At 44.5% G+C, this 26,044-nt stretch overlaps 1 protein-coding gene across 1 annotated transcript; it reads left to right on the top strand.

Annotated features, from left to right (window-relative positions):
* Positions 1–3,280: 3,280 nt before the first annotated feature.
* On the top strand, positions 3,281–21,544 carry EMP1 (epithelial membrane protein 1). The gene is made up of 5 exons (XM_029955117.1): positions 3,281–3,451; positions 18,330–18,442; positions 20,276–20,372; positions 20,475–20,615; positions 21,329–21,544. The coding sequence occupies exons 2-5, from the start codon at positions 18,365–18,367 to the stop codon at positions 21,493–21,495; spliced, it is 483 nt and encodes a 160-aa protein (XP_029810977.1). The 5' UTR covers positions 3,281–3,451; positions 18,330–18,364; the 3' UTR covers positions 21,496–21,544.
* The last annotated feature ends 4,500 nt before the right edge of the window (positions 21,545–26,044 follow it).

Genomic DNA, 26,044 nt, shown 5'->3' with positions numbered 1-26,044 from the left:
CCCTCTCATGCTCTGTCTCTCTTTGTATCAAAAATAAATAAAAACATAAAAAAAAACAGCCATTTGATTTTGGAGGATACTATGTAACTTTCAATTTATTTACCTTTCAAGCTGTGTTTGCTAATATTAGCACTGACATCTCTGCACGTGTAATGGCTTTGGGGAACATGTTTGAGATTCTTTTCGGCTAACTGACTTTGAGCAAAAACAAGTTAAAGCTATTATTAGTTTTTTTTTTTATCTGGGAGCCATAAGGGGCCAGATCCACCTTCAGAGATCTGTCCTTGTATCTCATCATTAAAAGCCCTTGATTCATATGTTCATTAAAAGTGTTTACGCCGGCTCCAACTTGAAAATCTGCCCTAAATGGCATTGTGCCAGAAGTTGATTCTCATTGCTTCAAAAGGAGGGGAAAATATTCTGGTACTTGAGGGTAACACTGTGGCACTGGGCAAGAGGGGACATTCCTTCCCAAGAATAAATGACTTTACTGAGATCAAGTGAAATTTTGCCTGATTCTTTATGAACATGGAAAACAAAAGAGTCTAATCTACCCTCCAGATGAGGGGCATGGGAGGGGAGAAGAGACAGGCAGTTACCCCAAACTGTTTGAAAAGACCCGTGGAGAGAGCAGAAAGAGGTGTGCCTTGCAGCCCTACGTGGTATTAGACTCCTGAACTCTTTCCTACCCACAACCTTAAGCTCATGGCCATGGAAAGAATCAGACTTAACATTTTAATCACATCCAGAGGCATAGTGAGCTGGAGTTTCAGCCAGAACAGATCTGATTTCCTTCCCAGACTTGATGACTTTGTTTTACAAAATAAGTTCAGTAACACTTCAATGGTTAATTAGGAGCCTTTAGGAATCTTGGATTGGCATTTATCTTTTACAAATATTTACACAACTTTGCTTTATATGATACCACTCTGTGGTGTGTGTGTGTGTGTGTGTTTGTGTGTGTGTGTGTGTGTTTAAAAGCTCAAAGCATTTAAGATTTTTCTCTCTAAACCCTAAACACCTGCAAAAGTACACAGGAGGGTGAGATTTATTAAGCCCATTTGGAAGGCTAAGACATAAACTCACTTTAAAGTTGAAATGCAGGAAGGCGGGTCACTGCCTCACCCCAAGACCAGACAGTGGGAGAGAAAAGCTAGAGCTCCTATTTCTTGGAGTCCTGTCTCCAGGACCCCTCTCTCAATGCACTGTCTCTCCCTTTCAAATCCACTGTGGGAATCCAGAAGGATGAAATGACTTTTCCACTTCTCCTTTGTTAACCCCAGAGCACCTCTCCTCCAATGTTTCCTGGCTCAAGATTTCTCTATAAAAAATGCAACCAAACCACATATGCCCAAGCATCCTAGGACTCTGCCTAAAGCCCAGCTCTCTTCAGGAGGGAGTTTGAAACTTGTAGAAGGCATTGGAGGTGAAGGCAATCTTAAAGGTGAAGGCTCAGAGAGAATGTGCTGGCTGTTCTGTCCCCACAGCCCAGGGAGGGTTCCCGGGCCTCACCATCCTCCCCTCCCCGAGGCTTAGGCTGTTCAGAGATCACAGGGCCTCTTAACCCACTCCTGGGAGTGGCTTTTCTCAAACAGGCACCTTTTATTATCAAATGAGTGATGGGGGAGGGGGAGGTGAGGAAAAATATGAGAAGCTGATGCAATCTTCTGTCACATCATCAGTATTTAATGAGAAATCTACACTCTCATCCTTATGGGGACAAAATTCAGTCCTCAGGGGCTTGCGAAGATGCAGTATCAAATCAGTGTATGTGCGTGCACATGCGTGTGTGTGTGTGTGTGTGTGTGTGTGTGTGTGTGTGTTTTCCCCAGCATCCACTTCAGCAAATATTTTCTCCTTTACATTTTGAAATATTTTTCCTAAAAGCCAAAGTAATGTAGATTCATTGCACAAGATTTGGAACATGCAGAGAAGTGACACACTAGAAACTGAAATTCACCTCTTAATTTTACCATCTAATTTCCTCAACATTTTGGTGAATAGCCACAATCTGTCCTCGGTTCTTCTATGGAATAGAAGTCCCAAGAGGGCAAGGATCTTGCTCACATCTGTGACCCAGAGCTTTGAACAGTGCCACAGTCATGGCAACGTGCAGATGTCTTGGTTGAATAAATGCATAACTGTAAAAGAGCAATTTGAATTAAAATTAAAATAGGTTGTCGCAATGCAGCAGGGAACAGAAATAGAGTTGCCTGGATGTGGCAGACTTGGATCTATGCTGCTGCTACTAATTTATGGTGGCTCCCGGGACATGTCACGTCATCTCTCTGGGCCTAAGTTTCTCCTTCAGTCCAATAATCATAGTTAATATTTACTGAGTGCTTACTGGGTACTGAGCATTATTATCAGCCCTCTCCATGTTATTTCTCACTGCAGCTCTGTGAAATGGGTACCTTCTGCCCCCATCTGATACACAAGGAAACAGGCCTGGGGAGGCTGATTTATCCACAGCCACACAGCAAGTAAGTGGAGAGCTGGGCTTGCACTCCAACATCCGAGTTCTCCTCTCTAGTGGAATGCCTTGGCGCTAGGACTAGGTGACTTTCCAGGGCCCCTCCCAGCAAAGCTCAACTGTGGAGCAAGGTCCAGATGATTATTACATGGAGATCAGAGAGCAAAGTTCTTAACTAGAGGACTTGCTCCCGAATGTGAGGAGTCCACAGGAGTGTTCATTCACAGAGCATGATTGTTTAAGCAGTGCTCCATCATTCAGAGGCATTATGAGGGCTTTCGTTGTGTCCTGTTCTGTTTCTCTCAGGACAGCTGCCCATAGGATGGTGCACTTCAGTCAGGCAGGGAAGCAAGTAAGAACTAAATCTGATCATTTCTGACAGCGGGCAACCACCGATGCATTAGGCAGGGGAGGAGAAATGGGAATCTCCTTTGATGATGAGCTAGGATTTCAATGGGCAGGGCCCTGTCCTGTTCCCTCCCTCTCCCCCTCCCCAGATGTACATCTGGACAGATAACTTGTGTGTTTGCCAATGCCCATGGTAACTGAGTCTCCTTTTTGGTGAGGAGGAACGGGCTTCGGTAAATAGATCTATTTGTGTGACTCCTATTACTCATTTGAAGCAATGTCACTCCTTTTTCCACTGTGGTCTGTGTGTGAGTCAGAGAGAGCCTAAACAGGCTTCTTTGAATTGATGGCTCACTCCCAGCCTCTCTTGACCAACTGCCAACCTAACAGGGCGTAGCTTACCAACAAATCTTTTTTTTTTTTTTTAAGGCAGACTGATTCATAGAAACTCCTTTAAAACGCAGTGAAAAGAAACCGCCCATCACACACCCCAGCACACTAGCGCTGGAAAACTTATAACCTCGGGAGTCAGGTCCCTCCCCTCACTGTGGCCACATACCTTCGGAAGAGCGGACCAGGCAGCCACCAGCTCCTGCCACTCGGGGAGACTCAGTCACTTAGGACCCTCAGGTAGGATAGCTTTCAACACTGCGGGGAAGCTTGGCAAACTTTCTTTCCTTCTCTGCTCTCTTTCCTCTCACCTAGTCACCTAAGCTTTGCTTTTTCCTTTTCCTATTTTTCTATGATTCTCTGAATTGAACTCTCTGAAACATCTGGCTGAAAGTGGATACTGAGACAACTTTTTCCATAAGGTTCAGAAAAATGCCTTTTGACCAGGGGTTTGGGGGGCCCAGGGAGAAGGGTGGGGAGTAATTGCGGGACTGGGCTGTGATTCTGCTTTGCAGTAATTGGGCCCTTGCTCTGTGAAGATGTGGAGGGAGCAGGGATTTGGGGACACTCTGGGCTAGGGAGCTCCTTCTTCACAAGGAAGCACTACATGCCTTTGAAAGGGCACACCGATTTGCCCAATGCTTTCCAGTTTGTCCGTTTGGATTCAAATTGCTTAGGGACTTGGGCCGTTTCTCTTGGTTGTTTGCTGATCGTTTTTGGATGATAGGTAGATACATGCTTTTCTGTTTATTTTTGCTGTTGCATTTACTACCGCTCTTTCAGCTTGTTCATTCACTTCTGTTTAAATGTAAGTGTTTTTTCTCCCCACAGGATGGGAGGGGGGATTGTTTAAAGAAAACAGAGAGGTAGAGGGGAGGGGGCGGGGTGGGAATCAACTGGTGTGTCAAGTAAAATGAAGAAGAGTTTCATTTGGTGGAACCAGCCTGATGTGGATTCCAGCTCCATCTGTCTTGGCCACGTGTGGAGGATGGGGAGAGGTGGGAGGGAAAGTGGGTTTGCAGGAGAGGGTGGGGCAGGGGAACTTCATCTGGTGTAAAAAAAAATGTTGAATGGCTTTGTGCTTCCACCCCAGAAACGGCTGAATTTTAGTTCTTTGTGAAAAGAAATAATCATTATCATCAGAAATAATAAAGGAATTGTTTTAGCTGGATGTGGAAGCTTTCAGGATGGAAGGCTGTGATTGTTTTGGAACATTTTATCTTCCCACTCTTCCAGAATGTGGTTGTGCAAACGCAAACAGTCGTATTAGTGGTAAAGTGAAGCTGGAGAAAGGAAGAAGGGTGATTTCTATTTGCCTTTTTCTTTTAATGTTTATTTATTTTTGAGAGGGGGGAGGAGGGGAAGAGAAAGGGAGACACAGAATCTGAAGCAGGCCCCAGGCTCTGAGTTGTCAGCATAGTGCCCAGTGCAGGGCTCGAGCCCACGAACCCTGAGATCATGATCTGAGCCAAAGTCGAAGTTGGATGCTTAACCAACTAAGCCATCCAGGTGCTCCTGACTTGTTGTATTTTTAGGTTAGCATTTTGTTTGAGGTGTGGTCCATTTCAACAGAGATACTGGTTTTTATTTTTCCTCCAGATAAACAAGATGAGGAAAATGACAGGATTCAGCTTGTTGGATGAAATTAGGCTTTTCCTTTAGAAAGTTCGTTGGAAGAGAAGATTTCAATGTAATCAGCCTGTGTACATTGTACAGACAAGGCGCCTCGTAAAACTGCCCTCCAGGGGATGATTAACTAAGTGCAAGGGAAACTTTTCAAGATGCAGGGAACTCCCACATTTGCTTAAAATGTTTATTATTTCCAGATTACATGGATGTGGATTCAAGGAAGCCATTATTAAGTTGATAGCAATGGCATTCTACGAATCCTGTACGACTCTTGTAGTTCTGTGCAAGTTAAAGCTATAAGCGATATTTAACCAGTCAGCAAATAAAAAATATGGACAAATGTGGGGGTGTCAGCCATCGCAAATTGCATTTCGTGTGTGTGTGTGTGTGTGTGTGTATGTGTGTGTATATGTGTGCATTTTACATTACACTGTAGTTCTAGAAGTGAGAAAATACAGTGCATGTTATTTCCTGGAGTTTGAGGGCAGTTGTTTAAATGCTGTTCCAATTCCTCCCTTTCCCACTGCCTCTGAGAAGTAGTGAGGGAGCTCTCTAGCTGCAGGAGTTTTTCTGGATTTCAGCTCAAGGTCTTTGACAATCCTGAAATGTGAGGGTTATTTATCCCCCCTGCAGCCTCCCACCCTCAGAGCTGGATTGAATTCCACCACAGACTCCTGAAGAATGGGGTGGGGGTGGAGTGCTGTCTGGAGGGCTGCAGGGCATCCGGTCTGGCATCCTGGTCAGAGGACCCCCCCAGATTTTACATTGTTTGAGGGCACTGAACTGTCCTGGGAGTTGGCCGAAGGCCATCAAGGGCCAACCCAGAGTAGATCACATCCCAGAACAGATGCTGGCTCCTTCCCAGGACTACAGGGCACATCTCTGAGGAAAGGAACGGCATCCCTTCTACTGGCCACTAGAAAGACTTATTGCGACTTTCTCAACTCTTCCTGCTTCCTTCTGAGACCAGCTTAGGCCTATGCAGTTCCCAGGGGTCATCCAGACGCCGGGGGTCTTGTGAGTGGGCTCCGTAAAGACCACCCTGGGATGCAGACCCTTTTGGCTTGGTCTGGGGGGTTCTGAGGGGGTTGGTTCCTGCTAGGGGCACCGGGATTGATGCAGAGAAAGCATTCAGAGACCCTGAAGGTTTATAGATGAAGCACAGTGTTTTTCTGTAGACTCATCAGAGCCTGATGGCAAGTATATCTGAAAAATGGCCATAGAAAAGGGCACAAGGCAAATTTACACTGTCTTTAATTTTGTTCATCAAATTCTCAGTTTGAGGGAGATTCGCAGTTCAAGGATCAATTCATTCAATCTCCACCATATGCAGAGGTCCTATTTTTACACCACCTTGGACAGATGGCCACTTTACATTTCCTTAAAATTTCCAGACGAGGGTGCTCACCACCTCAGAGTGAGAGCCTCCATGCTCCCCCACGTCCACCCGTCCACTTTCCAGCCACCTCTAGTTATTAGAATTTCTTAAGTCCAGCACAATTAGCTTCTCTATACCTCTAGTTCTGTTCCTGGGCATGCAGAAAATATCTATTCAGCAATCTAACCAACATTTTTATTGTTGCTTTACCCCTATCCTCTAAACACTTTACCCTTAATTAATGTTTAATGGATAAAACCGGACAGATCAGTATTATTATTATTCCCTAAGACTCCGAAAGAGCAGGAAGCACTTTTAAAGCTTTAAAACTATACACATAGTCATCCTTACATATCGGCAGAATTTGATTCTGAGGTCTTGCATTTTTTAAACATATGAATAGGGTGTCTTCTTTAACTTACCACATGTATATAGGAGGTTGCCTAACACAAAAGCTCAGAGACATTTGGGAATCTCGGGTGCACAGCCCCAGAGGGGACACACCCAGTTGCTACTTTCAGAAGTGATGGTTAAATCGACCCAATACCAGGGACACAGGCTTCTAACTTGGCCTTGCTGGGGTCATCCCATAACTTGGTTTATAGTTCATGTAGCTCTCACCTTTCCATTGTTACCACTTGTTATGATAGCTACAGGAGTGCGCTGCTGATCCATTATAACCCCAGACTAATTACTGGCCAGCAAAATGGATGTCAGTCTTTGGAGAGCTCATAATCTTTCGCCAGTGTAGATCTGAAAATTTCTGACCATGAAATTCTTTTCTAATACTCTTCCCAGTTCTGCTTAGAGGATCCTGGATTTCTGTTCAGTAATCCCGGGAGCTCAAATATGGTTCCAATTAGAAGTCCACTTGAATTCATAATACCCCACCCCCCAAACACATATGTCTGGAGACCACTTTTTGTAACACTTCAGTCCCTGGCGCTCTGAAATAATTTCTTTCAATTTAACTGATAGATCCACTGGCATCGAAATATAAGGATAAAAGTACTCTTGTGGATATTACTGCTTCTCTCTGTTCCTTTTAAGAAATATTCGGGTCAGCATTTTCTTCCCTGTTCTGGAAATGGGCATTTCCCTGGAACTAAAATGGACTCCTCCTCTTGGTGCCATTGACTTGTTGAGAATGCGGCAGCTTTTGTATTTCCTGAATCTGTTCCATGAATTCTTTCCTCTTAAAACTGAGAACACAGGCGTAGGTTGAGAGTGGTGGTAAGAGTCTTGGGGCAGATGCAACATGGCTGAATAGGAGCTGGGTCTTTTGGTCTCGTCCCCACTCTGTCCTGTGACCATGGGCAGGTCATTTGCCTCCTCATGGAGGGAACTGAACTCGATGGTCTCCAAGGCCTCCCAAGGGCTCTGAGATTCTATTGTTCTCAGGTTGTTTCATCCTGTTTTGAGGAATCCCTTGGCTCATGCTAATAGTTTAGTCTATCAAAGTTAAAGGGCAAGTTAACTGAGGCAACATGTTGCATGGCAGGGCATTTTACAGAAGGTTGAGGGCAGCCTCCTGGGTTCATCCATTCTGAGATTCCTTTCACCTTGTCATCAGATAGTAATGAGCATTCACCCAGCTCTTGGAAGAAAAGGAAGAGGTTTGATTAATTAAACATAAAGGGTGCCAGCCCAGATCAGAGGAGGCAGGCCATAGAAGCCTGTGAAGACACTGACAACAGAAAGTCCTCACCAGTAATCAAACCAGGTCCTGGAAGAAGCTGAGCTGGTCCTGGGAAAGGAACTCCACCCTCTTCTCTGGGAGGGGGACCCTGCAGTGCAAGGGTGTGGTGGTAAAGGTGTGGATGAGAGCGAATCTTCTATCTTCGCATAGTCAGTTGAATAGTTGTAGAGGAGGAAGAGGGAGTGAGTACAAAGGCAGGTGTTTCCTCAGGCTTGTGTTGTTGAGGGAGAAGTGTCGCTGGACAGCGCTAAGGGAGACAGAGCGACTTGGAAAGAGAAAGACAGGGACAAGTGTGAGGAGGATTCCATTCTTATTTTCCTCTCTTCTTGTCTGGGCCTGCCCCCCCACCCCTGCATCCCCCCCACCAACCCTCCACCTCAATGTTTCAGAACATTCCTCAGGGTCAAATATTTGTCCCCTGTGTTGCCCAAGCTACAAATGTTGGTCAGTACATCCTTGGTGTCATTTGAATGTCCATTGACTATTTATGCCAACAGGGCAGTGATCTCCCTTGATGCTTTGCTCCTCTTTTCAAGAGCAAAAGAAGGTTCTTGATACTTTGACTTCTCTCAAATAATCAAAGATCCCATCCTGGGGGTGGGGAGCTGGAGATGGGGAACAGGAGACAGGGTTGGTATCCTGAACTAGTGAGTTAGGCTGGCGGGTGTGTCCCAGCTTGTCTTTGCCAGATGTGGCTTTGGTGGAGAAAAGACCCTTGTGCTGTGGGTGGGGGCCAGGAGGGGTGTTGGAAGCCCGTCTTAGGGCTTGCAGTGTGGGGAGCTGGTCTGGGCTTTTTGGTGGCTCTGCTGTGGGCCTCCTCAGCAATACGACACAAAGGAGCCGCTGCCCCTGGAGCCATTTTGAGGGGGCACTGCTGACCCTCTGGTGAACTAGGAGGTGGCGGAAGGAACGGAGTGAAGGGTAGCTCTTGTAAAAGGTCTAGAATGTCTGCTGAACCCTGAGACAAACATAGGGGAAAATCGTGTTGGAGTGGAGGGGGGCTCGGCCTGGAGGGTGCGAGATTGTGGATTTCAGTTCCTGTTCTGGTTTAGCCATGGGGAGGGTGCATTTTCTCCTTGGTTCAGCCAATGGACTAAAGAACGTCTACACCTCTAAACAAGTGCTGTCACCAAGAGCAAGGGAGCCTGTGGCCCACCAGGCACACTTGCCTCTGGGTGGTGGCGGCCTTGGCTCTCCAGGCAGCAGCTTTGCTGGTCGAAGCATGTTGCTGCCACCTACTGTCGACCTGCCCAAGTGCCCCTGGGCTGGGCCACACCTTGATTTTCTTCCCAGACCCTAGTTACTGTCTTGGCAACCTCTCCCTCAGAGACATCCTGGTGGCCAGAACACTCCTCTTTTGTCAGAAGCAGAAGACAACAACAGCTTCTGTCTTCACCCTGGGGGCCATCGCCCGGTGGCCTGGCCAGCTGTGGTCTGGGGGCGTGGGCTGGCCCTGCGTCACAGCCCCGGTCTGGCCTGAGCCTTTGCACATGTTGCCAGATCCACCCCCTCCTTCTTGGACACAAAGGAAGACAAGGGGAGATGAGAGAGAAAGAGAGAGAGAGAGAGAGAGAGAGAGAGAGAGAGAGAGAGAGAGAGAGAGAGGGAGGCTGTCCTCTTTGGGAGCATTTGTAAAAGCAAGATTCATGCTACTTGTTTGCCTTTAGCGTAGTTGTTGGCCCTTGGATTCCTCCAGAGAAGCTTAAAGCCCATTTTGCTGGCCTGAGCCTCTCATCCTACATAAAAAAACAAAAAGAATCACCAACAACCATCTAGCCTTTGCTCCATCAGGCATGCGCTTCTTGATCCTCACACTGGGTGTCTAAGTGAGGCCTACAGACCACGGTCAAAAAGTGCTGGAGCCAACAAATCACCACAATGTATACTTTACAGATCTTACAATTTAATATGTCAATGACACCTCAACAAATCTGAAATTAAAAAAAAGAGGTGAGGGAGTCAGGATCTGAACCTGGAATCCATGTTGTGTTCACATGGATTCTTTTTCACCAACCAGAAAGGTGATATGATTTTCCCAAAGTCAGCAGTTAGAGGCAGAATTTGTTTGAGATTCTGTTTTCTACTAGGTGCTTGCCTTTTTTCCTTCCTTCCCTTTCTTTCTTTCTTTTTCTTTCTTCCTCCCTCCTTCTCTCCCTCCCTTCCTTCCTTCCCTTTTTTTTTCAATACCATGCTTGCCCCCCGCATTCTTCATCACTAACTATGCGAGAGTCTGTGCTACTTTATACCAATCAAACACTACTCTTTCTGTAATAACCCCCATTTATTATCCATAGCCCACATTTGAAGATGGAGTCCCCTTTCCTCCATGAAAAAATAGTTGTTTCCCTTAGAGTCCGTAGTTACTTCTGCAGTTTGATTCCTGATGTTTTTCCTGATCATAAAAACTGCCCTGCACGTAAAAACATCAGGCCCCATAATGATGTGGTTATAGTGAGGTACAACCTGAAATTCTTTCCTTCCACGCCAAACATCAGAAATCCAGAGGCAGGAGGAAATGGCCCTTTGGGATCCTTTCTCTCCACATGTTTCCCACGGAGGAATTAACACCCGCCTCTCCCACCCCTACGTAAAAACAACATTTGGAATGGAAAGTACTCTTGACATAAAACAACAATAACAATGGCCAGAACAGCTCAGCCAAGGTCTCATCCACTCAGCCTGCTTTTAATCCCAACCTTTTCCTCCTCTGGACACATCCTCTCTGACTGTTCCCAAAAAAGAGTGTTTCCTTTTCTGCTTTTGTGTTAAATGGACATCCACTTTGCCAACCGAAATGATCCTTGATGGGACAAAAACACATCAAAAACAAACCAACCAAAGCTGAACGATCCGAGGAGGACAGAAAGGTGTTGGTGCTGCCACTCTCCTCCGTGTCCTTAGGGAGGAGCGGCCGCTGCTGGGTGTCACGCTAAGGGAGATGGCACAGAGATAGAGGCCGACTGGAGGAAATCACGTGATTGGGGCAGCTCTGTCTTTCATCTATTCTCCAGCCTTGCAGGAAGTTCCATGTCTTTGGTCAGATGGTGTGAGAAAGCTTTCTTCAACATTTACAGTTACCCGGGAAGAGATGCAGATTTCACAATCAGAAAAACATAAATCAATGAAAAGATGGAGTCGTGTCTAAAGTCAAATAAAATCAGGATTGTGTTATGTCATGATTGAGGTTTGGGGATCTAAGGCGACGCCCTTCAGTTACTTCTCTGATAGCCTGGAAGTACTGCTGCAAAGGTGACCATTCTGGAGGATATCTGAAGACTCAGCTTTATTTTTTATTTTATTAAATTTTTTTTAATGTTCATTTATGTTTGAGAGAGAGAAAGAGAGGGCAAGGAAGCAGCAGAGAGACACAGGATCTGAAGCAGTTTCCAGGCTCTGTGCTATCAGTGCAGCAGGTTCGAACTCACAAATTGTGAGATCATGACCTAAGCCAAAATCTGACGCTTAACCAACTGAGGCACCCAGGCGCCCCTGAAGCGGCAGCTGTAGATTAAGGGTAAAACTCAGATCAGGAGTAGTAGTTGCCAAGAGCAGATTCTGATGCATTATCTGAAGGATCTTTCTAATGGGAGGATCTTGGTAAGTAGTGAGCTCCCTGTGACTGGAGGAATTTAAGCATGACTTAGTTCCATTGGTATAGATTTGTAGCTGAGGTTTATTTAGGGGAGGAATTTTAAGGCCCCCTTCTCAGTCCAAGGATTCTATAGCTTAAAGAGATAGAAAAGTTAAATCTGTGGACAAATGAATGGTTAGAACTTTAAGATATTTTCTTTATATTCACTTTTATCTTCTTAAGTAAAAGGCAACAAACACATATATACCCTTGTATATTCAAATGTCAAAATTACTCAGGAAATATTCATATGTTTACACAGGTATTTACATAGGAACATGCAACACAGAGTTTGCATATAATAAAATGCTCAATACATAGTTATAGTAATGTATAATTGATTTCTAAAAACTGTATAAGACTAAAGTTTGTGTATGTAAAAAAAATATTGCCTTCCTAATAACATTTATATGCTCACTGAATGGACGTTTACTTGCTACTTGTCATAGGCAAGACTCTCCTTTTTGAAACTTAGAATCTTAGTGGTGAGAGAGCCAAACATTGCCGTAAGTGTTTTTGTTACCAGGCAGATTGCCACTAGTGGTGTTAATAAAAAGGATTTGAAGTTATCACATAGTGGAGAAATGACTACTTCTGACCCATGTATCTGGGAAGGCCTCCTAGAGAAGGCAGGATGTGAACTTCTTTGAAAAAATGTTGGGGTGCCTGGGTGGCTCAGTTGGTTGAGCGTCTGACTTTGGCTCAGGTCATGATCTCACAGTTCGTGGGTTCAAGCCCCACGTCAAGCTCTGTGCTGGCAGTTCAGAGCCTGGAGCCTGCTTCTGATTCTGTGTCTGCCTCCCCCCTGCTCATGATCTGTCTCCCTCTGTCTCTCAAAAATAAATAAATAAATGTTAAAAAATATTAAAAAAAATGTTGATAGGTAGTTCCTGGAGGAAGTGCACTTAAAAGCAAGGCTTTATCTTTGGAAATCAAATCCTCAGGATTCCCAGGGCCGGAGTAAGGTGTTTGGAGCCTCTTTTCTGGTGGTTGGTGGAGGCGGTGGTGAGGTGTTTGGAGGGATTTGAGCAGAGGAGTGACAAGGTCGGACAACAAAGAGGCACGGAGGATATATGAGAGAAGGAAGAGGTCAGAAGGAGGATCACGGGAGAGGCTGATGGTGTGGTCCAGGCTAGGCTCTGAACTGGGCAAGGACGATGTGAACAGAAAGTAAGGAACAGATGAAGGATACATCATGGAGGAAGAACTCATGACCTGACTGTGGTGTTTTGAGCTATAAAACTGATGAAAGGAAGGAGAGATGGGGAATTTGGCAGCCGGCCATTATTTCTCCCTTCTCCCTAGAGAAGCCTGGCCGTCAGGAAAATGACCAAGCTGTCTTCTGGCTAGCCAGCTGATTTGCATGTTCTCAGAAAGCTCTCTTGCCCCATCTAGCAGAGGATGCCTCCCTGTATCTTTGGGAGACTCTCACTCACTCTCCAGTGAATCATGGCATTTGAGCTCAGTGCGTCTCCCCCTCTGCTCACACAGCCTCTCTCCTCCTGACCCCTCGCCCCCATTTCTGATTATGTTACACCCCCAGGCTCAGGCTAGTTCTTCAGTGACTGAAGTCCAGGATTTCTACCTCTTCCTTTGCTGAAAGAGTGGATTTTTTATTTCCTACTCTCTTGAATTGCTCCCAGTTATTGTGACTTGGACCACCCTTAAAGAAGTGAATCTCCCAGACTCTGGTGGTAGCAGTTCAGTAAACACACATACTCTGTGGCAGGAAGAACGTATCTGGCCTTGGCTTAATAACCATGGAGCCGAATTACCAACATGTAAACTCCTCTTCTGTATCTTTAAAAGCCAATTATTCTCCACGTCTCTGCTGTATTACGTTCCCATCAGAAAAGGAAAGATGTCCACAGGAGCCTGATTGGTTTCTCATGCTCAGAGCATCTTAAAAATGAAGGCAAAGGGGTACCTGGGTGGCTCAGTCGGTTGAGCGTCCAGCTCCCGCTCAGGTCGTGATCTCACGGTTCGTGGGTTTGAGTCCCGTGTCGGGCTCTGTGCTGACATCTCAGAGCCTGGAGCCTGCTTCAGATTCTGTGTCTCCCTCTCTCTCTCTAACCCTCCCCTGCTCGTGCTGTCTCTCTCTGTCTTCCAAAAATAAATAAGAAACATTAAAAAAAATTTTTAAATGAAGGCAAAGCAGTCTCAAAAGCTGTGTTCCTTTGATTCTTTCATATTTTAGGGGAGTAGGAGGGCATAAAAGGAAGACAATGAAGATTTACATGGATGGAGACAAACGGGAGGACAGTTATTCTCCTGATCCCCATCCCACATTAGTTAGTCATTTACAGCTCCAATCACCAGCATTTGTAATTCTCAAGGTCATTTCCACTAACGTGATAATTTTCTTTCAGCAAAGAACTTAATCCAAATCTAGAATGGTCGGTGTTATGAGGCTTGTGTTGGGACTAGCTCCTATGTGGGCTGCGCAATTTGAGAAGAAAAGGGGAAGCATGGTCAGGAATAAAAGATGGCGGTGGTGGAAAGGGAACTGGCTGGCCTGTGTGTTTCGGAGAAAGAACAGAAAATGGATATCAGAGAGCTGATGTGTGGCTCTAAGTCTTGAACTTCCTTTTCTCTTTATACTCAACTTCTCTCTTGAGTCAAAATTCATGCCTTCCATATTTTTCTCAGTTTCCCACCCAGCCCTGAGCACTCCTGTCTCAAGAAATCCTACTCTGCTTACAGTAATAAGTGGAGAAATAGGTTCCTGGCAATTCACATAGAACGGTCAGTGGATGTCCTAGCCTTTAAGAACACTGTGAGTGCACTAGTTCAGTTGGCTCAGGACCAAGAGTTCCATAAATAATGTTTTGGAAGTCCCTAACAACCAACAAACTTTGGGACTGCCCAGTGTACCAAATGCTCTGAATGGTAGGCATGGCACCTAGTTATTCAGAATTGCAATGCTGTTATTTTGTACTTCCTGGTTTGAGCTGTTCAGCTGTGACTAAGAGAATGCTTTTCACTGAAGAATGGCATCCAAAGCATGTTAGAGAGGTGTGAGGCAGAAGCCAATTATTTTTTGAGCAAAACAAACTGCCAAGAAAGAAAGTTGTAGCAGTCAATACTTCCAATGATATGAATATTCAGAAATGGCCTCTTTTCAGTGCTTTTGTATGAAGCAAGATACATACCAAGGTAGGGAATGAGTCTCCCTGCAAGCTATGCTGCAGGCAGAGGGTGGCTGGAAGTTTTAAGAGCATGAGCCCTTCTGTTATTTACTCCCATTCTGCTCTGCTATCGGATCTCCAGACATTCCCTCATTAAGTAGAATGGTTGTCTATGAATGGATCAAGATTTGCCTTGTCACCTGGCCTCTGGGTGAGGGCTTCTCTGCTGGGGGTACTCTAGTATAGAGACTGGGTAACTAGGAGCAATCCAGGTCAGAGATTTGAGAAGATACTGTATTCTGTTTCTGAATGTGTTGGGAGGGCCACTGCAAACAATGGAAGCTCTCCTAACCTGACAATGGATGACATTAGTAAAACCTGACCAACTGGGGGCAGTGAAAAGATGGAGAAATTCTATGCATTATGTGCTCTCTCCAGCTAAATACCCTCTACTTCTGGTTGAATACAGCAACCAAAAGCAGAGGGAATTACGTGGTCTATACACTAAGCACTCTTGCTAATCCAAGATGTTTTGCTCTTTTCCATGGTAGATAGATGTGGCACAATCACAGGAATCTAAGATGAAAGAGAGTCACTTGATTCGTCCCCAACCCACTCTTCCAGCCTGTACAAGGCAGGGAAATAATGATCAGGTGGGGCTTTGACTTAGATCAGGAGTGAGATCCAGCCTAGGTTCAGGTGGCAGGGGCTACAGGTCTCATTTCACAAGCGGACCAGAGCACGCCTAGTTAAATTATGCCACATTCAGTCCAGGGAGCAAATACTGCTTACTTCAGGCAAAGAGAGCATCTACAGATGACTGGCCTAAAGGTTAAAACAGCCAGGACAAAGAGCAGAGCACACACAAAACACATGGGGCGGGCGGGGGGGGGGGGGAGTACCAGGCCCTCAGGAAAGGGAACACTACACGACAGGGCACTATAGGACCTCTCCTTCATAAGCCCATTGCCCTCTAGATCAGGAGAGAGATCCAGAGGCTGGGGGTAAGGCGGATGGGCTGGGGTGGATATTCAGTAGGAGAAGGGTGTGTGGACTGCAATAATGTTCAAGTCATCAAAATGGAGAGTGTAAGCTGAGCAGGGATGAAAGGAATCAGACTTACTTTGGAGGGTTATATAGCAACCCAAGGAGATGGAAATTTCTACTGAATTCCCAACAGCATGCAAGGTAGAGCTCACATGTTTCCTCCACCTCATTTAAGAAGGCTCATTTGGTGTACAGTATTCCATTCTTGGCCCTTCAACCATTTCCCATTCTTAGGAGAAGGATGTTTGTCAGAAGCCAAAGGAATAAAAAAACATTTATAGAGACCAAGGAGGATTAAACATATGACTCCTTATGTAATAATTTGTAATCCCCCAAGTCAGCCACTTCCTTTACCCACGAAGGTCAAGATCAGGATCCAGTGATGGTGTGAATTTTGGGAGTGTCAGGAGGATGGTTCAAACAGGGCTGAGAAGAGTGAGTTTTCTCCTTCTGATTCCTGAGCGTGTGTTCTTAGTGGACTCTCCACTCACAGGGCAGGTATTAGGCATAATGACAATTTCTAAGGGACCAAAATGATCTGTCCACACTGCTTTGTGAAGTACATTGCAGATATCCTACTAGTAACATAGGGAAGCCTAGTGACGGACTTGTTATTTTGGCAACAGCTACCCGCGGTTTCATAGAATAATAACAGGAACGCAAATAGCCACAACCAAAGCAACCCTATTAGCGCCTGCCATGTGGCAGGCACTGTGCTAGTTTTACATACATGATGCAGTGCAACCCTTATATCTCCCTGTGCAATTAACATTGCAGCCCCCCTTTATATAAGAGGAGATTGAGACTGGAAGGTCAAGTGACTTTATATGATTCTAATTCCACCAGTTTAATTCAGAAATCTCTTTTCACTGGGCATTAAAGTCAAGCAAAAAATTGTGGAGGTACGCATGAACCTGCGAGAAGCAAAAAGGAATTCGAACGCGTGGGAAGATTATTAATAGCAGGCATGAAAGCGCCAAGCTCTCCCCTGAGGTGGCAGGATAAACTTCATGATTTTTGTCACTCACAGTGAAATTGGACACATTCCTACAAGGCAGTCTGGGTTGAAGGGAAGTGTTGGGACTGGGAAGGAAGGCATGGGTTGTTGGAGAGGGTTGGGATGCACAGTGTCCGCCTCTCATTCCTGGCCTGTGAAGAGCAAATCTCCTTCAGTTACATTAGAACATTCTAGCTTTTTTGGGGTTTTGTTTGTTTTAGAACATTCTAGACTTTGAGTACCTGATGAGGAAAGTGAGAGGAGATAAAAGGCACCTGAAGTGTGAAGACGATAGCATCAGTGCTGGCCACTAAATACCTGGGACAGCAGGAAAGTGGCTCCAGCACGCTCAAAGCTTCAATTAAATTAGGTGGAGTGAGAGAGAGAAGCAGGACAATTGCAGGATGTGCACAGCCATCTCCTCCCTAGGTGGGGACATCCACACATCCACCTCCAGCTCTTTCCTTTTGAAGTCCCTTGAGCCTATACTACATCGTAACTGTCCTGGGCATGATGAAGCATCCCTCCGCAGCTGACATAAATCCCAATGGCCACTCCCATGTGCATCTCCATACGTTCTATATGGCCCATGGGCTCCCTTCTTCACGATTTCTCTTATGATCAGTGGGCTCCCTTTTTCTCCTTTGCTGAGATTATGGCGGAATGCTCCTGTTATCTACACGCATTCTTAATGCCTATTCCTTCCCACTCCTTCTACCACGTGATTCACGCATTTGCCTGTCTTCTCCGTTGAGTCCTGACGGACTGGACTTTGTGTAAATGTCATGCACAAATAGACGGCACATTTAGTGGTATTTCAGGCTGCATGCCTCGAAAGCCCCAGAACCCACATAGCGCATCAACAGAAGCACAGCACCCTACCCGAGACAAAAGCAGAGCCCCTACCACAGGGCACACACAGCGCAAAGGCTCAGGTGCAGTACTACAAATCTGAAGTATTCCATCAGTAGGTGATCAGACCATTAAACGGTAATTAGGTGGTTATAATTATTGAATACCAAACAACATTATAATAACAGAAGTTGTGGCTCTCACATTTTATAGCTCGCCAGGGATCAAATTAGTAGCCTATTCCGTCTCTGGGCCTTGAGTAATAGCTGCTGTTCTGTAGAAGGAACCCACTACTATTAATATCGCTGGTGAGCCGTTTGATAGAGGCATGGGCACTTCCTTAGTGGAAAATGGAAATTTATATGACATTGTTGCACAGAGATCTGAAGATTACAACTGTGAAAAGGCCTTTTAAAAATCAAAACTTTACTTTTGGTTCTTAAAACACAAACAAAATAAAACATTAACAGTGATAAAATGTGCGGTTTTTTTGAAGCAGTATGTATTAAATAGATGAGTATATAAATGCTTGAGAAGCAGAATTATGTTTAGATTGAGGTGTATGTAAATAGACAAATGGGCACTTAGGAAACTACCTTAACAAGATGTTTTCAGGAATTTATAATGAAATTGTGATGGTTTTTATTGCAACTCCTTCTGATTTTAGCGGATAGCCCACACATGTGGGAAAGCTGAATCCTCTTATTGAATCTGACAGTAACCTTCCCCCTCCCCCTCTTCCCTTCTGTCTTTTCAGAACTCTCTTTGCTTGTGTGGCATCAAAACGCCAAGATGTTGGTATTACTGGCTGGTATCTTTGTGGTCCACATCGCCACTGTCATCATGCTGTTCGTCTCCACCATTGCCAATGTGAGTGATGTTCCTTCTTTCATTCATTCACCCAGAAGTTCTTTGGATATTTACCGAAAGTTCTACAAAAGAAGTTTGAGCCACAACCGCTGCCCCTCGTGAATACACAGTTTAGTCCTGGAAAAAAATAAACCCACATGCACGCTTCGACGGGTTAAATAGCAGGGGGATAAAAGCCAGTGTCTACAGGAGTGTGTGCAGCCAGGGCCGTAGGCATCTAGAGGCTGGAGAAGACAATGAGGCTTCCTCTGTCTCTAGTAGAATCTTCTGCGGAGGTGGAGCTTGGAGGATGGGCAGATGGGCGGGGTCTCTTGGCAGAAGATGAATCGCGGAAGGCGGTGGAAGGAGCGTAGGGATGCATTCCAGGCCGGAGTGTTAGCCAGCCGAGGTGCCCGCCTCGGTGAGGGAGAGCCTTTGTTCAGGGTAGAATGAGGACACCCATGTATGCAGCAGGAGCAGAACTTCTCTTCCTTTTGGAAACCTTGATTAGAATGCTAGATGGGAGAGAGAGGATAAGCCGTGGTTGCTAGACACATTCAAATTCTGAGCTGAGAGTAGCCCGTGAAAGCGGCATTTTGCAAGATTAACCTGCTTCCACGGAATTAACTCACTCAAACAAAACAACATGAAAATACGGAGGTAGCAGTAGCCTTTCGTCCCCGAAGCTTGGACGGCTCTGACCTCTAGTGGTAGTTGAGAGCATCAAATTTGCTTTTATTGTGCTTTTCTCAGAAAGAAACAAGACAGCTCCTTGCACACAAGGATCAAGGCCACCGATCACTAGACAGGCAAACGGTAGTTCCAGAATCTTTTTAGGTCCATGTTATAGTTAAAGAACAAATGTGCTTTAAATTCAGATAGAAGAGTTTTGCTAACATCGGGGGGGGGGTGATCATAAGCAGGGCTACCTTAAGTATAACTGTGATAAGACGGAATCCTCACCCATGAGGCCTCCACCGGACTGTGGGTTGGCCATTCTGCACACCATCCCTGAGTGTTTCAGGATCACAAGCCTGATAAACGACTTCAAACTGTAGAAATGGAGGCCAAAGTGCTGAATATCTGAATTATCAGCCCCTAACACGGGGCTTGGCACATGGCTGTTTATTGAATCAAGAGCAGGCGATCACGCACTCCTGGCTGTGTCATTGCAGCAATGCTCATTCTAACAGGTGCTCTGTGTGCATGAAGTGGGTGTTTGTTTTTCAAAAGAATAATTGTTTTCTCGGTCCAGATGGGAAGGGACACTGGCACCACAGTGAGCCTTGGGGAATACATTTTGGTCACTCTTCTACTTTCAGGTCCCCCTACAACCTTCTGGTTAGATGAAAGTGGCTTTTTGACACCCAGACGTATTGCTATTTCCTTAGTCCCTATGTTGCCTATTTGCCTCCAGTTGATCAGTTGAGCATTTGTTTTTATCCTCCTTAGGTCCCTACATGAAACAATCTTGATAGAATATATGGATGGTGAATACTTAAAACCAATGACTTCGTCCACTGTCTCTTTTTCTTAGAATCTCAGAATTTTAAACCAGTATGATTGAATTCCCACCCCCCCCTTTTTTTTTTTAAAGCAATGAGGAATGTGAAGCCCAGAGAAGCTATGTGATTTTTCTTTGGCCGCACAATCTTCCATCTTTCCTCTTGGGACCTTTGTGACTTGTTTTAGTCGGACCTCTTTTCCACCAAGGGATGGGGTGTGGAGCCATATTTGTGGCTCTATCTGGTATATAGCTTAAGGTTTAATTCAGACACAAATCTGATTTATTTCTTTTTCTTTTAAAGCAGAGGGTTCATTTTTAAATGACCATTTGTTTCCTTTCGGTTTCAGGTCTGGGTAGTTTCAAATGACACAAAAGCATCAGTAGGTCTTTGGAAAAACTGTACGGATGGCATCTGTGAGGGGGCCCTGTCATATGCCAGTGAAGGTACGTATTAAAGGGCTATGCCTGGGACTGACTATTCGTGTATCCAGCCCATTGGGGACCGGTTAGTCTAATACCCTTGTTCTCCTCCTCCCGTGTCCACAGATGCCCTCAAGGCCGTGCAGGCTTTCATGATCCTCTCCATCATCTTCTCCGTCATCTCTCTCGTGGTCTTCGTGTTCCAGCTCTTCACCATGGAGAAAGGAAACCGCTTCTTCCTCTCGGGGGCCACTATGCTGGTGTGCTGTGAGTACCGCAGTGGGGGGCTCCCGTCTACACAGGAAAAGCTTTTACATAGGTCTTACCGTGGGTGCTCCTGTCAAGTCGGACAGACAAGCACATGGCTCAGTGAAGCCGCTTTGGACAATTTTCTCCCCTGGTTGTTTGTTCTCTTTTTGAAAACCCCTGATCACTGCTTGGAATAAGTACAGTCAGGTGCTTCATTGTTTAAACCTCGGGCGCCTGGAGCTACCAAGTGGCTGCATGGACCTGTTGCTAATACTTGTATAGTAGACATTTGAGGGCAGGAAGCGGGCGGTCCTTAGAGAGATGAAGCCACTGACAGTGCACAGCATCAGTGCTGTTCTTTTTCTTTGGCATTCTTCCCAAACACACAGAATTTGGTGAGAGGCTGGCTACTTTTGTATTCTGGGTGGCCTGCCTACATATGCTGGGATCCAGAAGGGAAAGCTGAGTGGTGGACATGAATTTCTGTGTTTTGCTCCATGCTTTTAGCTACTCAGAGCAGTAGGGATATGAAAGCCCAGATACCTCTGGTTTATCAACACAACCATGGAGGTTGGTTCAGGGCAAATCCAAAGCATGCTTTGGGGCTCATTGGCCAGATTTTATCTTCCCAATGAGGGAGATAGGATCTTTTAAAACTTATACAATCTTTTTCTTTTTTTAATGTGAAAAGAAAAACCAAACAAACCTAAACGTGTTTTCCCCCCTTGCAGGGCTGTGCATCATGGTTGGGGTGTCCATCTATACTCATCATTATGCCGGTGGTTATGGAACCCACTTCCTGAAGAGTCACCACGGCTATTCCTTCATCCTGGCCTGGATCTGCTTCTGCTTTAGCTTCATCATTGGCATTCTCTATCTGGTCCTACGAAAGAAATAAGGCTGAACAACTTCATGGGGATCCGGGGGGTGGGGAGAAGGAAGCCGTTGAATCTGGGAGGGAAGCGGAAGATGCTATGCAGGAAAAACCAAGCGAGGGGAGGGGGGCGGGGAGGGGAAGTAAGGGTGGGAGAGGCTAAATTCCAAACCATTCCTGAAGAGGTTCTCTATGGTCGAGCCTCTGCCCTTAGGAGAAAGTAGTTGGCTAGGACTCTGCTGCTCCCTTGATGCGGCCCCCGGAGAGCCCCTCCTCGACCACCACGACTGGCCTCCATTAGTCCTCAGTTACACACACTGCTTGGGGCCCTATCAGCTGCCACACCACTGGCTCCACTCCTGAGGCCGAATTCTGGGGTCTCACCCTGTGGTCCTCAGACCTATTGCATCAAGTTCAACTAGCGGTACACGTTTCAGCAAGAGCAGATCTTGTTTTGGGGGTTGAATATGCTAAACCTGGAAGCCATCCTGCCTTTCTGACCCAAAACAAAGCATCATATTCCAGTCTCAAGGGCATACAGGAGGGGCTTTGGCCAGTGAGCCCTTATCCCTTTTTAGAACAGATATTTAACTCTGTGAAACTCAGTGGTAGTTGTGACAAAAAATTGGAGAAAGAGATACGGTCCTAGGGCCAAATTGGTGGGCTGGTTAAACCAAGGAAGAGAACTTTTCACAGTGGAAGGCCTGGGGGATGGTCAGAACTCACACAAGACCTCACATGGCTGTCCCTCATGGAGACCTCTTGCTATGAACTTTGCTAGGCCTCTTGCTTCAAGCCAAAGCAGTTCTTCTGGTGATTCTGTAAAGCCACTAATGACCAATTCAGTGGCAAAAGTACCATGCAAATTACGGGACCAAGGGACAGTTTTGTGACAGTGCTACAGTAGGGTTATGTTTTTAGGATCCCAAGTCCATGAGATCAGTATTCCCTTTAAGTACATAATGGGAGAGACATGGACATGGTTTCTTGTAACTGGATTTATTACTCTCCCTCTAAATTATAGCTTTTGAGGATGTTTTGTCTAATTCTACACATTGGGGATCAGGACTCCTAGGCTCAGTGGTTGCTTTCACTTTGACACTGCCTGGAGTGGTCACCTTTCAGAGGCCCTGCTTATCCCATTCCACAGGTCAGGCAAGGCCATCCTGGAAGCTTAGTAAAATACACACAAGCCAAAGCCAAATAGATCCTTGGGTTAAAGGTGCTATATAATTGTGAAGTATTAAGCATCCTAGATTTTGGTCATGATAAGAACACAGTGCCTGCCTCCCCAGGAAAATTAGAGAATAATGAGATAAAGAAAATATGAGATAAATAAATATATAGGTGATGGGCAGATATTTTCTTTAAGGAAAAATAAAAGCAAACACTCTTGTGGTACCCAATCAGATGGTAACTGTCCCTCTGTCGCCATAAGAGCATTTCTGTATAGGACTTAGTAGCAATATGTTATTCCTGGTTAAGCAGGCATTGCTGTGGCCTAGAGCAGCTCTTTCAAGCCATCTCAGACTCTGTCTAAAGGGGTTGTTTTAGGAAAACATTTCCTCTATTGCCTGAGAAGATCTACCCCAGGGAGAATCTGAGACATCTTGCCTACTTTCCTTTTCCTGGCTCTCTCCTTATCCCATTTCTCACATGATTTTCCTTTTGGGGGAGTTGTTATGCCATGATTGGTGGTATTTGTGTAAAAGGCCTATGACTAAGTATATTTCTCTGTGTTCATTCTGGTTAAAGGACTATTGAGGGCAGGCCACCCGATTACCTTGGCTGGGGGTAGAGAGACGGCAAGCAAAAACTTTCGGTTGATGAACTTTTTGATTATGACTTAGTCATCACATGATTATAGAAAGCTGTCTTATGTGCAGAAATATACTTACGTATCAGCTATTTCCAAAAGAGATACTTGCATTTTGTTGGAAAGTCAAACTATGACTGGAGTGAACCATGTATTGCCTTGTCTTTTACTTTATTTCTGTGACGTTTATGTCTCATGTAATTTGCATTACTTTGGTGGGTTGTTCTAGTACTGTATTTGGCTTCTTCTTCAATAGATTGATATTTCATATACTATTATTGTAAATATTTTGATACAAATGTTTATAACTCTAGGGATATAAAAATAGATTCTGATTCCCTTCACCGTGTGAATGTTTTCTTTCTAAAAAATGCAGGAGATTAGGAATAATAATGACATTTATACCTAATTAAGTTGTCAATCAGTGTGATTTGGACAACTTGGCATTTATTTGAGACATTAGGCTACCTTCTGGTAATACATTAGGCATTTCTATGGTAATTCTTTCAGGGAAGTGAACATTATCAGGTAGTTTTATCTTTCTTTAATGAAACCTCTTAAAACAAAACCCAGAATTTCATCAGCTAATATATTAGAGATGTTACAATCTTGAATCAGAATGGTTTGTGACATTAAGAAATGGGATACTTGTAAAGTTTCATTGGAACAGTCACTTCCTCTAATGTGTCTTTAAAACATAAAGCAATTCACAAAGGAGTGCAACACATACATACCTTTGCAGAAACCCATTCATTGCATAAACTGGGGCATATCTGTATGAGGCAGATGAGAAAAGGAAAGCTTTGCTGCTTTCTGTGAGCAATAAAGACTGGAATTAACAGTGGAAAAGCAGAGTAGATACTGTGTACCCTAGAATCATGTCACACCAATATCATACAAATGGTTTTAATGTGGAGTGGGTGCTCTGCTAGTCCCCTGTGGTTTGGGATGAAGTAACGACACAGTAATACACAGAAAATATATACAACGGAACCTGAAAATACAACTTCAACATATCTTAAAGTCAATAATCAAATTGCATTGATTATTAATACTCTCGCAGAGACCTATGTAGTATCTTAGATTATTGCTGGGATACTATTATAAGAGGATATTTCTCTCCCTTAGCTCTCCCTGGGATTCTTTTCCCCATGTCATTTGCCTAGCCATGGATCAGACCTCCAGAGCATCCTTTCTTCCCTTTCTTCTATAGATCTTTACTCAGAATCTCCAAGAAGCTTTCAGAACTTCACTCAAAGTTTCGTTTCTGCCAAGATGAAATCTTCCACCTCAAAGACCTGGATGGTGAATGGGAGTGTATTGCTCAGGATTCTCTACAAAAAAACAACTGATAGGATGTGTGTGTGTGTGTGTGTGTGTGTGTGTGTGTGTCTGTATACATTTATTTTTAAAAATTGGCTCACCTGATTAAGGAGGAAGGCAAGTTCAAAGTCTGCAGGGAGAATAGGGTTGGCAGAAGCTGGAGACCCAGGGAAGAGCCAATGCTGCAGTTCAAGTCCAAAGACTGCCTGCTGGCGGAATTCTCCCTTGTTTCCAGGGAGAAGGAGATCAATTTTGTAGTCTACTCAACCGATTGAATGAGGCCCACCTACATAATAGAGGGCAATCTGCTTTACTCAAAGTCCACTAATTTAAATGTTAATCTCATCCAAAACACCCTCATAGAAACATCCAGAATAATGTTTGGCCACATGTCTGGGCACCATGGCCCAGCCAATGTGACACATAAAATTAAGCCTTATGGGGAAACAATACTTATTAAGCAATGTTTAATTCCTTACCAATCATTTTCTGAAATCACTTTAAAAGAAGCTGAAACAGTGGAAATCATTATGTTTACAGTTGATACCTAGATCAAATAGTGAAATAGGAAGACATGGGGTTAACTTCAAAGATTACCTTAGATATCCTGTGAAAAGACAGGAAGTTGTCAGAGTCTCTTTTATAGTGGACCTTAAGAAACATTTGTTAAATTCAATATCTTAGGTAAAGTCAAATTGAATTAAGGTGGTTAAGAAAGTACTCTTGGGTGAAACTGGTCCAAATTTATGAATATCAGGAAGATAAGTTACAGAGCTCTCCATTACCACTCAACAAGGGGCTTGCAGGCAAATGACAACTTTTTTATTCATCGAAGTGATAAACATGAGGTATCAAACGATTAGTAGACAGCTACACCATTCTACACTGGACTCAGTCATTACAGACTCTATACCAAACCCCACTGACTTTCAGGCACAGAAAAATATTTCCATAGGACCCTGAATGAAAGTACATGAACACTAGGAGGACATGGTGCAGGACTCCATACTTAAACAAAAAGAGAAGCTCTCTCCTGTGTCTACTAAGAAATAGTCAGAATAGACCAAAATACAGATAAAATATGTACACATGAGGTTAAAAGAAAGTTTTGAGGAACAGAGGGGGGATGGGGTAAAGTGGTAGGGGGCAGAATGAAAAAAGAAAACCTTGCTAGAAAATTTGGAGTAGATTCTGAAGAGTATTAATTCAATGTAAAGAGGTATTTGCATCCAGGGAAACATGCAGCTCTTTTTTTTTAATTTTTAAAATTTTATTTAATTTTATTTTTTTATAATAGTTTATTGTCAAATTAGTTTCCATATAATACCCAGTGCTTCTCCCCACAAGTGCCCCCCACCATGACCATCACCCCCTCCCCCCTTCAGTCCATGGTTCGTCTCTAGTATTCAGTAGTCTCCCTTGATCTGTGTCCCT

Source organism: Suricata suricatta, chromosome 10 (genome assembly GCF_006229205.1).
Source record: "Suricata suricatta isolate VVHF042 chromosome 10, meerkat_22Aug2017_6uvM2_HiC, whole genome shotgun sequence".
NCBI classification, from domain to species: Eukaryota; Metazoa; Chordata; class Mammalia; order Carnivora; family Herpestidae; genus Suricata; species Suricata suricatta.
This window is presented reverse-complemented; position numbering and strand designations above follow the sequence as displayed.